This window comes from Mauremys reevesii, unplaced genomic scaffold (assembly GCF_016161935.1).
Source record: "Mauremys reevesii isolate NIE-2019 unplaced genomic scaffold, ASM1616193v1 Contig63, whole genome shotgun sequence".
In the NCBI taxonomy this organism is placed as follows: Eukaryota; Metazoa; Chordata; order Testudines; family Geoemydidae; genus Mauremys; species Mauremys reevesii.
Window position 1 is genome coordinate 63798 of NW_024100877.1, and position 13200 is coordinate 76997.

A 13200-nucleotide genomic window follows, 5' to 3' on the forward strand; every position below is an offset into this window, starting at 1 on the left:
GCCAAGATCCCACTGGTCCCCTGGCTCTCCATGAACAAAGTGACTTTTAAAATGCTGCTGCCTGCCTTGGCTTCCTTCACCCATTGCACTGTCCTTCCTCACCAGCCCCTCTCCCATTGCTCCAGGCCTTAGACCCTCTCTGAACCTGTCTCTACATAGCACAGATCAGTAGCTCATGTTGTCTTGGATTTAAGGGTCCAGGATGGAGTAGGTGGCCCATATTTTTCGTAGCACCGGTTTTGGAGCTGGATGATGAACTGACTCTTTACTTGATGAACACCCTGATTATCCTCTCACGAAGGTGTTTGCTTTTCACGCTGTACACAATTGGGTTCATCAGAGGTGGGATAAGCAGGTAGATGTACCCCAGGGGAATCTGAAGCAAGTGAGAAGAGCCCTCCCCGAATCTGTGTACCATGGAAAGGCCGATCATTGGCGTGTAGAAGAGCAGGACAGCACAGAGGTGGGAGACGCAGGTGTTCAGGGCCCTAAGGCATTTTGTGGGGGATGTGATGCTCAGCACTGCTTTGAGGATCATCACATAAGAGAGGAAGATGAGCAGCGAGTCCAACCCCACCGTCAAGAGTGCAACCGACAAGCCATAGATACTGTTTACTCTGATATCTGAACAAGCCATCTTCATGACGTCCTGGTTTATGCAGTAGCAATGGGAGAGGACATTGGATCGACAATATTGGAACCGTTGAAGAAGAATAGGGAGCGGGAGAATTACAGCCACCCCTCTTAGCACACACACCAATCCCATCTTGCCTATTCTTGGCAGGGTTAAGATGGAGGCATATCTCAGTGGGTTACGGATCGCGATGAAGCGGTCAAAGGCCATCAACAAGAGCACAGAGGATTCAGTGCATTGAAGCAAGTGGATGAAGAACAGCTGGGCAAAACAGGCATCGAGGCTGATCTCCCTAGAGTTAAACAAGAATATACCCAGTGTCGTCGGCACGGTGGATATCGATAAGGCAAGGTCTGTGATGGCCAACATGGAAAGGAAAATGTACATGGGCTCATGGAGGCTTGGATCTGTTTTTATAATGAACAGAATGACTGAATTTCCTACTATCGAAATAACATACATTAAGCAGAAGGGGATAGAGGTCCAGATATGGACGTCTTCCTCACCTGGGAACCCGGTGAGAAGGAACACTGCAGAGTTCAATTTGGTGTTATTGACAGCTGACATAATGTACTGGGCAGGTCCGAGGAGTTCTGAACTTTCCATCCTAAAAGGAAAAAGGACAGGAGATTGGATGACATTTAGCGAGACATCTTTCTGCTCTCAGTGCAAGTCTAGAGACTCCCAGGAGCTCAAGGAAGATCAGTAAAAACATAGTCTTGGATTTACACAATAAACAGGCAGATGGACATTGCCAGAGTGGATCAGATCCATAGTCTATCTAACCTAGTATCCAGTGGCCAGTTCCAGATGCTTCAGAGAAAGTGGAAGACACCCTGCAATAGGCAGCTTTGAAATAACCTGCACCCACTAATTAGACAAATTTTGCGGTGCAAATCAGGAACGTTTAGAGCCCTTCGAAGGGTTTTTGAAAGAATCCTCACTACTCTAATTGGATTTTATGTTTATCTATATAAACATCCAGTCCGTCTTTGAATCCTGCTAAACTCTTGGCTCCATTGATGTAAATACATGGCAAATGCATGGGTTAAACTGTCACTGTATTTATCTCTCTTGCACTGAAGCTATTTATAAATGTGTTTCATTGCCATATTTTTTATATTATATTATATATATATATATATATATATATATATATATATATATTAATTTCTCCACTCTTGAGAATCCAAATTAAGCCACTGCCTCTTTGCAGTACATGAGATATATTCTTAGGCACAAGTTCTTAATTTAATATCATTGACTTGAATGGCATCGCTCCAGATTTACAAGTATAAATTCAGTCAGAACTGGGTTCTGTTAACTTTCCCGTACCAAATTTTCCAGGTGATATGCTCTGATCACCAAAAATCCATCCAAGAGTAGCTGAAGTGCTTTGCCTGGCCAATGTTGACTGAATCCAGAGAGTTCAATCATCCTACAGCCTTCTCTTCATCCTCACTTGACCTGCATCCTCTTCTCATGCAATGGTCTGTAGATAATTGGCAAGTTACAAGCTAACACAGACAGTTACTTCAGTTGGGCAGGTGTGGAGTTAGTGTCACATATGGGTGAATAGTGAAAACACTAGGTTTGCACTAATATCTGGTTGAGTGTGCACATTACTTTCCCATTCTTGTATAAGCAGTGATGGGCATAAATTACATACAAGCATCATTACACTCCCCTTTCCTGCACCTCAGCTCTTCTCTGCCGAAACACAGACCAGCGGTTCTGTTGTCTCATGACTCTTTGGAAAGTCCTGCACAGTTATCGCAGAGGGATTGTGTTCTTGACCCTGAATGTAGGTGTTTGAAACAGCTACTGGTCAGTTACCAGATGACGGCATTATACAGCTTTTCCACTGAAAAAAGGGTTAATAGCAGAAACCCATTGCAAAGAGTATGTGGAATATTGTAGCTCCTCTGACCCTTAGTTAACAACTGACTGGTTCTCCTCAGGTTCTGTTCTGCCAGGCTGTAGCCTGTATCTGGCATGGTAACCCTTGAGATCAGTATAAAATATTTTTATTCCCTGAGCTTTCACTTTCTGTTAGATAGTACCCCCAGCAGGTGTTATTCAAGCACAATGAGGGTTTGCAGGAAGTGGATTTCAAAGTCAAATGCATGCAGTATACATGGAAATTGAACATCATTTCACGCATAAAAGTAGTCTGTCGCTCTCTCTCTTTCTCTCTCTCTGAGTGTCTCTGTCCCGTATTCCTAAAATACGTAGCACCCAAAATTAATATTGGGAGAGATATGGAGCTGAGATGCCATAATGAATCTGTAGGTTAAACCGAGTTCTTGGGATGTTTGCTTATAGCTATATTGGTTTAACTACTGGGATGTTTGTCTTATGGCTTTATTGGGTGAAACCAGTATGGCTCTTCTGAATTTAAAAACAGGCTGCTGGAAATCATGAAGGAAGGGAAGCAGCAGCTGAAGAAGAACCATCTCTCAGTGAGCACTTCATGGAGGTTGAGAGACAACAGCGGAGCTACAATCTGGGAAGAGCCTATTTCCAGGCTCCAGCCACGTTACCCAGCTTGTTGTCTCAGTTCTGGGAGTCTGTAGAGAGGTGGAGCAGCTGTTGCTGAGAAGCTCTTCAGACTGACAGGCACAGACACCACTGGGGAAGTCTGAAGGCCCTCGGCCTGCCTGGTTCCCCATTAGAGTGGTAGGGTTTGGGGGTCAGACACAAACAGACTGTTTCTTGAAAACCCTCTTATTCTCCCATGTTACGCTTTATTCCTACAGTTCACATTACACACCAATTTGGTTCCAGAAGGCTGGCTGCTCACTCATCTCACCACTAGTCACAGCCTCCCAAAGGAAAGAACCACAGGTGCTGAACCCACTCAGACCTGCTTAGTAGGCACAGTCAACCCGCAGTGTGCTGTAGCCCAGGGGCCAGTCTGAGGGTGGGAGCATCATGGGATGCCATCCCATGAGAGGGCAGGGTACGAGGCCTGACATGTGGCACTCAGAGACTCAGAGATGCTGGTAGCCCAGTAACTCTGAGGGTTATCTACATGACAGAGATTCTAGAGCCCTCAGCCAGTCAGGAAATAGAAATATGCCTCATCAGATCTTTTACCACAGAGCAATCAGCTCTGAATTCCTGCCTTCACAATTAACCTGGAGAATAAAACCTTTGAAAATGTGTTTGCTGATTAAATTTCCAGCAGCAAATAAACCTGAGGCAACTGGGGAACTAGTCACTGATATTCTGTGCGGTGTCCTCGCGCTCACCCCTGACAGGATCAGGCGCAAAGCACACGGCACCCGTAGAAATGGGACCCATTGAGAAATCCTAATAGACTCATAGACTTTAAGGTCAGAAGGGACAGGGGCGGCTCTAGGATTTCCGCCGCCCCAAGCAGGGCGGCGCGCCGCGGGGGGTGCTCTAGCAGTCGCCGGTCCCGCGGCTCCGGTGGACCTCCCGCAGACGTGCCTGCGGATGTTCCACCGGAGCAGCGGGACCAGCGGCCCCTCCGAAGGCACGTCCGCGGGAGGTCTACCGGAGCCGCGGTCCCAGCGGACCTTCTGCAGGCATGCCTGCGGGAGCTACGCTGGAGCCGCATGCCGCCCTCCCCCTGGGATGCCGCCCCAAGCGCACGCTTGGCGCGCTGGGGTCTGGAGCCGGCCCTGAGAAGGGACCATTATGATCATCTAATCTGACCTCCTGCACAATGCAGGCCACAGAATCTCACCCATCCACTTCTAACAACCCCCTAACCTATGTCTGAATTATTGAAGTACACAAATTGTGGTTTGAAGACCTCAAGCTGCAGAGAATCCTTCAGCAAGTGACCCGTGCCCCATGCTGCAGAGGAAGGTGAAAAACCTCCAAGGCCTCTGCCAATCTGCCCTGGAGAAAAATTCCTTCCCGGCCCCAAATATGGCGATCAGTTAAACCCTGAGCATGTGGGCAAGACTCACCAGCCAGCACCGAGGAAAGAATTCTCTGTAGTAACTCAGATCCCACCCCATCTAACATCCCATCACAGACCACTGGGCATACTTACCTGTTGATAATCAAAGATCAGTTGCCAAATTAATTGCCAAAATTAGGCTATCCCATCATACCATCACCTCCATAAACTTATCAAGCTTAGTCTTAAAGCCAGATATGTCTTTTGCCCCCACTACTCCCCTTGGAAGGCTGTTCCAGAACTTCACTCCTCTAATGGTTAGAAACCTTCGTCCAATTTCAAGTCTAAACTTCCTAGTGTCCAGTTTATATCCATTTGTTCTTGTGTCCACATTGGTACTAATCTTAAATAATTCCTCTCCATCCCTAATATTAATCCCTCTGATATATTTATAAAGAGCAATCATAACCCCCCTCAACCTTCTTTTGGTTAGGCTAAACAAGCCAAGCTCTTTCAGTCTCCTTTCAAAAGACAGGTTTTCCATTCCTCGGGTCATCCTAGTAGCCCGTCTCTGAACCTGTTCCAATTTGAATTCATCCTTCTTAAATATGGGAGACCAGAACTGTACACAGCATTCCAGATGAGGTCTCACGAGTGCCTTGTATAACGGTACTAACACCTCCTTATCTTTGCTGGAAATACCTCGCATCCTAAAACTGCATTAGCTTTTTTAATGGCCAGATCACATTGGTGGCTCATAGTCATCCGGTGATCAACCAATACTCCGAGGTCCTTCTCCTCCTCGGTTACTTCCAACTGATGCGTCCCCAATTTATAACTAACATTCTTGTTATTTATCCCTAAATGCATGACCTTGCACTTTTCATATTAAATTTCATCCTATTACTATTACTCTAGTCTACAAGGTCATCCAGATCTTCCTGTATGATATCCCGGTCATTCTCTGTGTTAGCAATACCTCCCAGGTTTGTGTCATCCGCAAACTTTATTAGCACATTCCCGCTTTTTGTGCCAAGGTCAGTAATAAAGAGGTTAAATAAGATTGGTCCCAAAACTGATCCCTGAGGAATGCCACTAGTAACCTCCTTCCAGCCTGACAGTTCACCTTTCAGTATGACCCATTGTAGTCTCCCCTTTAACCAGTTCCTTATCCACCTTTCAATTTTCATATTGATCCCCATCTTTTCCAATTTAACTAATAATTCCCCATGTGGAACCGTGTCAAATACCTTACTGAAATTGAGGTAAATTAGATCCACTGCATTTCCTTTGTCTAAAAAATCTGTTACTTTCTCAAAGAAGGAGATCAGGTTGGTTTGGCACGATCTACCTTTTGTGAAACCATGTTGTATTTTGTCCCAATTACCATTGACCTTCAGTTGTGCCAGCCTCCATCCTATAAGTCCATTTCCCTCCTTACTCAGGTGAAGTCCATCCCGAGAGAACAGTCCTCTGTCCACGAATGCTTCCCATTGGCCATACATCCCAAAACCCTCCTCATAGCACCACTGCCTGAGCCATCTGCTGATCACCATAATCTTGTCACACCTTTGTTGCCCTTTTCTAGGAACAGGCAAAATCCCACTGAATATCACCTGAGCCTTGATTTCCTTAAGCGTCTTTGTCTGGCATAGTCTCCCTTGATACGTTCCAGCGAGAATCTAGCTGTATCATTTGTTCCCATATGAAGGACAATCAGCGGATTCTTTCCCGCTCCCATTAGGATCCTTTTCAGCCTCAGGTCCACATCCCGTATCTTAGCACCCAGCAGACAGCACACCCTTCTGTTCTCCGGATCAGCTCTAGTTACAGGCCTGTCTATTCTTCTCAGTAAGGAGTCCCCAATGACGTAGACCTGCCTTTTCCTGGTGACAGTATGATTCTCTGGTCTATCCCCTGCTCCCACTGGCTGCAAGTCCTCTCGATTCCTATTCACCCTTGCAATCCTCTGCAACCCATCCCGTATCCTCCTGGGGCTCATATTTGCTGTTGTCTTCATTGATTCTTCCCCTCTTCCTGTAGGGCTAGCAGCTCTTCTTTTTTTCCTTGCCCTCTCACTTTCAGCGACCACCTGCTGTGCCCCTTCTTCATTGTCCAACTCTGCAAACCTGTTCCTGAGCTCTATTTCTCCTTCACTAGCCCGTCTTTTCCTCTGCCTGGTTCTTGTAGTCACATGCTTCCACTGTCCACTTTCCTCACCCAGCAGTCTCCCCTCAGAATACTCTGGTCCTGCTGCCATCTGCAAGTCTGAGCTTTTCCCTTCAGCCTCCTCATGTCTCTGCACCATCATCTGCTCGAACCCCCTTTGTAGACGGGTTGGACTCACCCCTGTGGCGCCTCCTGCTGGTGACTCTGGGAATTAGCTCTTTTCCAGCGCTGGAGCGCCCTCTGCAGGCTGGTGATCCGCCTGTCCTCAGGCCCCCCCGTGTCCCTCCCTGGACCCGGTGCCCTTTTATATGGTGTGCTGCCCCCTAGCAGTAACCCCTATTCTCTCAGGGTTTCCCCTCTCCTCAGGGAACCCTCACCCTCTATATCCCCACCTTGCCTCAGTATATGGCTACTGCCAGTCATTGTCTAGCCCCACACTCTGAGGCAGACTGCAGTATCAGCCTACTCATCACAGGCAAAGGGGTTTGGACCTGCTGCCTTGGCCTACCCCTGGGCTGCCCTCTGCAATCCCCAGTACCTTTTAGCCCAATGCTAGGCTGCAGCCTTGTGCTTTCCAGGCTGGAGATCCCCAGCTCCTCTGCCTTTCCCCAGCCCTGCTTCACTCAGGTATCCAATTTCATGCTCCCTGCAACTAGGCCCTTCTCTCTCTGAAGGCAGAGAGAGACTGTCTGTTTCTGGCTTCCCTGGCCTTTTATAGGGGCCAGCTGTGGTTCAGTTTGGGGCGTGGCCTCACCTGCAGCCACTTCCTCCATTAGCCCAGTCTTGAGAACCACCACTCTCAAGCCCTGCCAGGCTGCTTTTAAACCCCTCCAGGCAGGAGCAAGGCTTCACCCTGCTACACACACCCCACCTCAAGAACCCCTCCACCGGGGGGCAGGCAGGGTGCTCTACCGGCCCAGCTTTTTCCTCAGCTGGGCCCGCAGGGAATCCCTCTCTTGCTGCAGGCTCTCCAGTGTTTGGAGCAGTCTGCTGGCTTCCTCTGCCTTTGTCTGGGTTCCCACCGTAGACCTCCCTAGTCCTACGTGGGTTCCCACATCAGTTTGGGTTCCCACCTCGGCCCTCTTGGCCTTTGTGTGAATTCCCTGTTTAAGGTGAGGCCGTTCTGCCCCAGCCCCCTTGTCTTTAGGGGCCTCAGACTGGACTACCCCTTCCTGGCGGCTAGTCCCAGACCGAGCCTTGGTTTCAGGCACTCCCCCTTTCTGTCTCAGGGGGCAATACCTCTTTATGTGGCCCTTGGTGTGGCAGTGGAAGCACCCTCGGCACCTTCCCCCTGCCACGGCCCCAGTCCTGCTTGTTTGGGCCCTAGCCCTTTCTTCTGGGCTGGCCCGGGCCTTGGGAGCTCCATGAGGGCACTCCCTCTTTAGGTGTCCCCGCTCCCCACAAGCCCAACAAGTTTGGAGGCCCCCTGTTAACTTCACAGGGGGCACTCGAGTCTGGTAGGGGCACTCTCTTCTGAAGTGTCCCCGTCGCCCACAGGCGAAACAGTCTTTCGGCCCTGGCACTGGCCTCCAGCCCAAGGTGCCTGGCCCCCGCTGAGGTCCATGTGCCCGTCCCCGCAGCAGCTGAAGCAGCCGCGCTTGCTGCTTGGTGAGCTGGGCCACACAGGCTCTCCAATAGTAGTCCATGTACTTCAGTTTCTCAAGTCTCTGTTCCAGACAATAGTCCTCAGTCCTTGCCCTGGCCCCTTGTATCAGGGGCGGACCGCTATGCCCGCATTCTCCACCACGTGTAGATGGGTCGGACTCACCCCTGTGGCGCCTCCTGCTGGTGACTCTGGGAATTAGCTCTTTTCCAGCGCTGGAGCGCCCTCTGCAGGCTCGTGATCCGCCTGTCCTCAGGCCCCCCGTGTCCCTCCCTGGACCCGGTGCCCTTTTATATGGGGTGCTGCCCCCTGGCAGTAACCCCTATTCTCTCAGGGTTTCCCCTCTCCTCAGGGAACCCTCACCCTCTATCCCCACCTTGCCTCAGTATATGGCTACTGCCAGTCATTGTCTAGCCCCACGCCCTGGGGCAGACTGCAGTATCAGCCACTCATCACAGGCAAAGGGGTTTGGACCTGCTGCCTTGGCCTACCCCTGGGCTGCCCTCTGCAACCCCTAGTACCTTTTAGCCCAATGCTAGGCTGCAGCCTGGGGCTTTCCAGGCTGGAGCTCCCCAGCTCCTCAGCCTTTCCCCAGCCCTGCTTCACTCAGGTATCCAATTTCATGCTCCCTGCAGCTAGGCCCTTCTCTCTCTGAAGGCAGAGAGAGACTGTCTGTTTCTGGCTTCCCTGGCCTTTTATAGGGGCCAGCTGTGGTTCAGTTTGGGGCGTGGCCTCACCTGCAGCCACTTCCTCCATTAGCCCAGTCTTGAGAACCGCCACTCTCAAGCCCTGCCAGGCTGCTTTTAAACCCCTCCAGGCAGGAGCAAGGGTTCATCCTGCTACACCCTTCTACACTCAACCAGAGTTTCCACCTGCATCTCCAGTCCTCGGATCTTTTCTTCCATCAGCTCTATCAGGCGGCACTTCATGCAGACAAAACTCTTTTCAGGTACCCCCTCCAGGATCATGTACATGCTGCAGCTTTCACATCCAGTCATCCTCATTGTGTCTTTCACTGCTGTCTCTCTATCGGTCATAGCCTTCCCACCTAAAACCTGTTAGTCCAAGAAACACAAACCAAAACAGACCCCCAACAGGCACCAGAACACTGGCAAACCACAACCCACTCCCTTCACTAGCCTGTCAGTTCCTCTGCATAGGTCTCTAAGTCTCCCCCACGAACTCCCCCTGTAAACTCCCCTGTTTACAGCTCTGTTTGCTGGCTGCTGTGCCGCTGACTCAGGGGCTTTGGGTTTTTACACTCCGAGTTCATTTTGAATCTCAGATTTCTGTGTAGCTTGAACAACCCACCGAGGACCATGGGCAGATGTAGCGGTGGGATTCCCAAGCTACCTAGCACTGCCTGTTCTCCAGCCCCAACACTGAGTCACCCCAACAGCCCAGCTTATTTTTCTTTCTCACTACAGAACATCTGCAAATGGAAACAGCTTGCAGTCTTTCCTCTTCACTTTGCATTCTAAAGATACTGAAACCTGCCAACGTACCCAATTCCTGCTAGAAGGGGAGCCGCTGACACCAGAGATCTTCACCCTAAATGACAAGGAGTCATCAGAGAGGGTGCACAGGGAGCAGGCAGTATCTGTTCAGACAGGGAGGCAGGTGTCTTTATGAAGCATGTCTGCATATTCCCTTGGGGGCCACTTGGCCATTAGGGAAACTCCGCTGCTTGGCTTAGTGTCCACCAGCTTTAATCACCATCACGGCCAACGGAAAATTGCAAGAGGCCAAATCACAGGGGATGCGTTGTCATGCTACCCATGCTGAGTCATAGCATCCATTACTGATAGGCTGGCTGAAAGGTTCACAGGTTGGCTAAACTCCTCCATGGTCCATTGTCTTTGTTTATGAGCCATCAGTAAGACTATATTTTAGTCATGGGTATTTTTTTGAAAAACAGTTATGGACAGCTCTTGCACAATAAACAAAAATTCATGATTTTTAATATGTACCCCTACCTAAAACTTGGGCGGAGGGCAGTGGGTGCCTGGGGGGGGTCGTCCGGGGGCACCGGAGGTGCTGGGGGAGATGGCATGGGACCACTGCTGGTGCTGGAGGGTGCAGGTTGTGACACATGGCCCAGAAACCCCACTGATGCTGGAGCTGGGGGGGAAGGCATCGCCACGCCGGTGGTGGGGCAAGGGGGTTGATAAGGCTGGCAGGCTACCTGCCCGCCTCCATGTGTCCCTGCAGCTCCCTGCCCATATGGGAACTGCAGCCAATAGGGGCTGTGGGGATAGGGTCTGTGAGCATTGGCAGAGCATGGAGCCCCTGGCCCCTCCTCCTAGGAGCTGCAGGTACATGACAGTGGGAGACAGGGTTCCCGCCACCCCACTGTAAGAGCCTCCCTACACTATAACCCCCTGCTGCTAGCCCTGAGCCCACTCCCACATACTCAAACTGCTGCCATTGCTGGCCCAGATGCTTTCTCTCTCTTTCCTTCCCCTCCATTTCTTTGCCTGGCACTTCCATAGCTAGTTTCTTTTACTCAGTTTCTGGCTGTTTGAGTTCCAAAATTCTCTGGTGTGCAGCTCCTTCAGCTTGCTTCTGAGCTTCCCTATCTTTTATCTGGAATTCTTTCAACTCCAAAAGTCTTTTATGTTCATCTTCTTTTTCTTCGGCCGGCAATCTGCACGGCTCCAATTTCACAGCAGTTTCACACTCACTCATTTTCCTGCTTTTCTGTCCCTACTTACATTTTCCGAAATAAGCAAAGAGATAACAACAAAGTGGAAACCTCTTTGACAGATCTTGAGCCACCTCACATAAATCTCACTTAAAAACTCCACCACGGTATGAAGTGCAAATCTCACTCAGAACAGCAAGCTATGCATTTCACACGACTTGCTGTGCTACTGTGATCGGTCGTCAACCTTGGGGTGCAGTCTGGGAGCTGCTGGAACCGCTGAGCTCCTAACCATTCAGCTGGGCTGGCTTCTTTCACACTGCTATGCTGGTGACACAGCCAGCCTCTCCGGGCCCTGTTATCAACCAACACAACAGCAGGTGGCGCTGCAGACCCAACTGATTTACCTGAGCGCTTTACTTGCGTCACTCAAGGACAAACAGGAGAGACGAGCTAATTTCCCAGCTCCCCGGACTTGCACCTTTCCTGGAGTATAAAGCCAGAATTACACCACCTTGCACTGCACAGGGATCTCTAAAATGCAAACTCATTAATATAGGTCATTTTCCCCTCAATGTGGGAGAGATATGCAACAGACTTTGTTTACAGCACTGACATTTTCCCAAACACATCATTCAAAACACACTGTTTATGATAAAATGTAGACCACGTTTATTAATGACAGAAAGGTATTTTAAGTGATTATAAGTGATAGCAAACCGATCAAAGCAGATTACCTAGCAAATAAACAGAGTTGTGAACTGAGCCTAATAAACTAAATAGATAGAATATAAATTGGCAGTTTGTCACCCTGATTGATGATACAAGCAGTCCACAAAGTTTTCATACACAAGCAAGGAATCTCTTCTTAAACCCTGGGTTGGTTGCATGCTGTAGCTATCTTTAGAAATCTCATACTGGTACCTCCTTTGCATTTTTTTTTAAATCTGCTGTGAAAGTGTTCTTAAAATGAACAACATGTCCTGGGTCATCATCCGAGACTGCTATAACAGAAAATATATGGCAGAATGCGGGTAAAGCGGAGCAGGGGACATACATTTCTCCCCCAAGTTCAGTCACAAATGTAATTAACACATTATTTTTTTCACAAGTGTCATCAGCATGGAAGCATGTCATCTACAACGGTGGCCAAAGCATGAAGGGGCATAGGAATGTTTAGCATGTCTGGCACGTGAATACCTTGCAATGCTGGCTACAAAAGTGCCATGCAAATTCCTGTTCTCACTTTCTGGTAATTTTGTAATTAGGAAGCAGGCAGCATTATCTCCCGTAAATGTAAAGGAACTTATTTGTCTTAGCAATTAGCTGAACAAGAACTAGGGCTGAGTGAATTTATAGGCTCTGAAGTTTTATGTTGTTTTGGTTTTGAGTGCAGTTATTTAACAAATAAAATCTACAAGTGTAAATTGCACTTTCACGACAAAGAGATTATACTACAGCACTTATATGAGGTGAATTGAAAAAATACTATATTTTTGTTTATCATTTTTACAGTGCAAATATTTGCAATCAAAATATATACTTTGATTTCAATTACAACACACAATACAATATATGTGAAAAAGTAGAAAAACATCCATACTATTTAATAAATTTCATTTGGTATTCTATTGTTTAACAGTGCAATAAAAACTGTGATTAATTTTTAAATGCAATTAATTTTTGAGTTAATCGCGTGAGTTAACTGTGATTAATCAACAGCCCTAGTTTTCTAGCTTTTCTGCAACTCATTTAAAAAAAACATTTTTACGAAAACTGAAAGCTGAGATTCTCCATGCAGTGCCTTGAATCCAGAACATGGGGCTGTAAGAATGACAGGAAACAGTGCGAGACTCCCAATAAAATCCCAGGAGTGGGCACTGCTGGCCGCCTCTCAAGCGAAGCTCACACAAACAAAGGTACTGAGGGTTAGTTAGTAGATATTTCTGGTCACACAGTACATCAGTGGCAGAAACACTGTGCCCCTCTGAACTGGGCTACAAAGCCTCCTATTGTAAGAAACAGGGTTTCATCACAGACAGCCGGATATAGCAGTGACTGTCTCGAAGAATCACTGGTTCTTGTGGCACCGCTCAGAGGGTCGCTTCCTCTTCTTCAGACATGAGACATTCACATGCCAGATAAGAAAGGCCATGCACATTCTTAATAGGGGATAGGCACTAGCTGTGCCTCTGTTGGGGAGATGAGGGCTATTTCCACTCCATTTCATTGCTAGGGCAACACAAATGGAGGGGCAGATGAGGGAACTAGGG

General features: G+C 48.5%; 1 protein-coding gene across 2 annotated transcripts; it reads right to left on the reverse strand.

The window, feature by feature from the left end:
* Window positions 1-265: 265 nt before the first annotated feature.
* LOC120394538 (olfactory receptor 51G2-like) lies at window positions 266-2096 on the reverse strand. 2 transcript variants are annotated; one of them, XR_005592325.1, is made up of 3 exons: window positions 1970-2096; window positions 1141-1241; window positions 794-926 (listed from the first exon to the last, which is right to left on the reverse strand). XR_005592325.1 is itself a non-coding variant. In XM_039518754.1 (2 exons), the coding sequence occupies exon 2, from the start codon at window positions 1238-1240 to the stop codon at window positions 266-268; it is 975 nt and encodes a 324-aa protein (XP_039374688.1). In that variant the 5' UTR covers window position 1241; window positions 1970-2096. The 2 variants fall into 2 exon arrangements, 1 of the variants encoding a protein (XP_039374688.1); XM_039518754.1 differs by having other exon boundaries at window positions 266-1241.
* Window positions 2097-13200: the final 11104 nt, after the last annotated feature.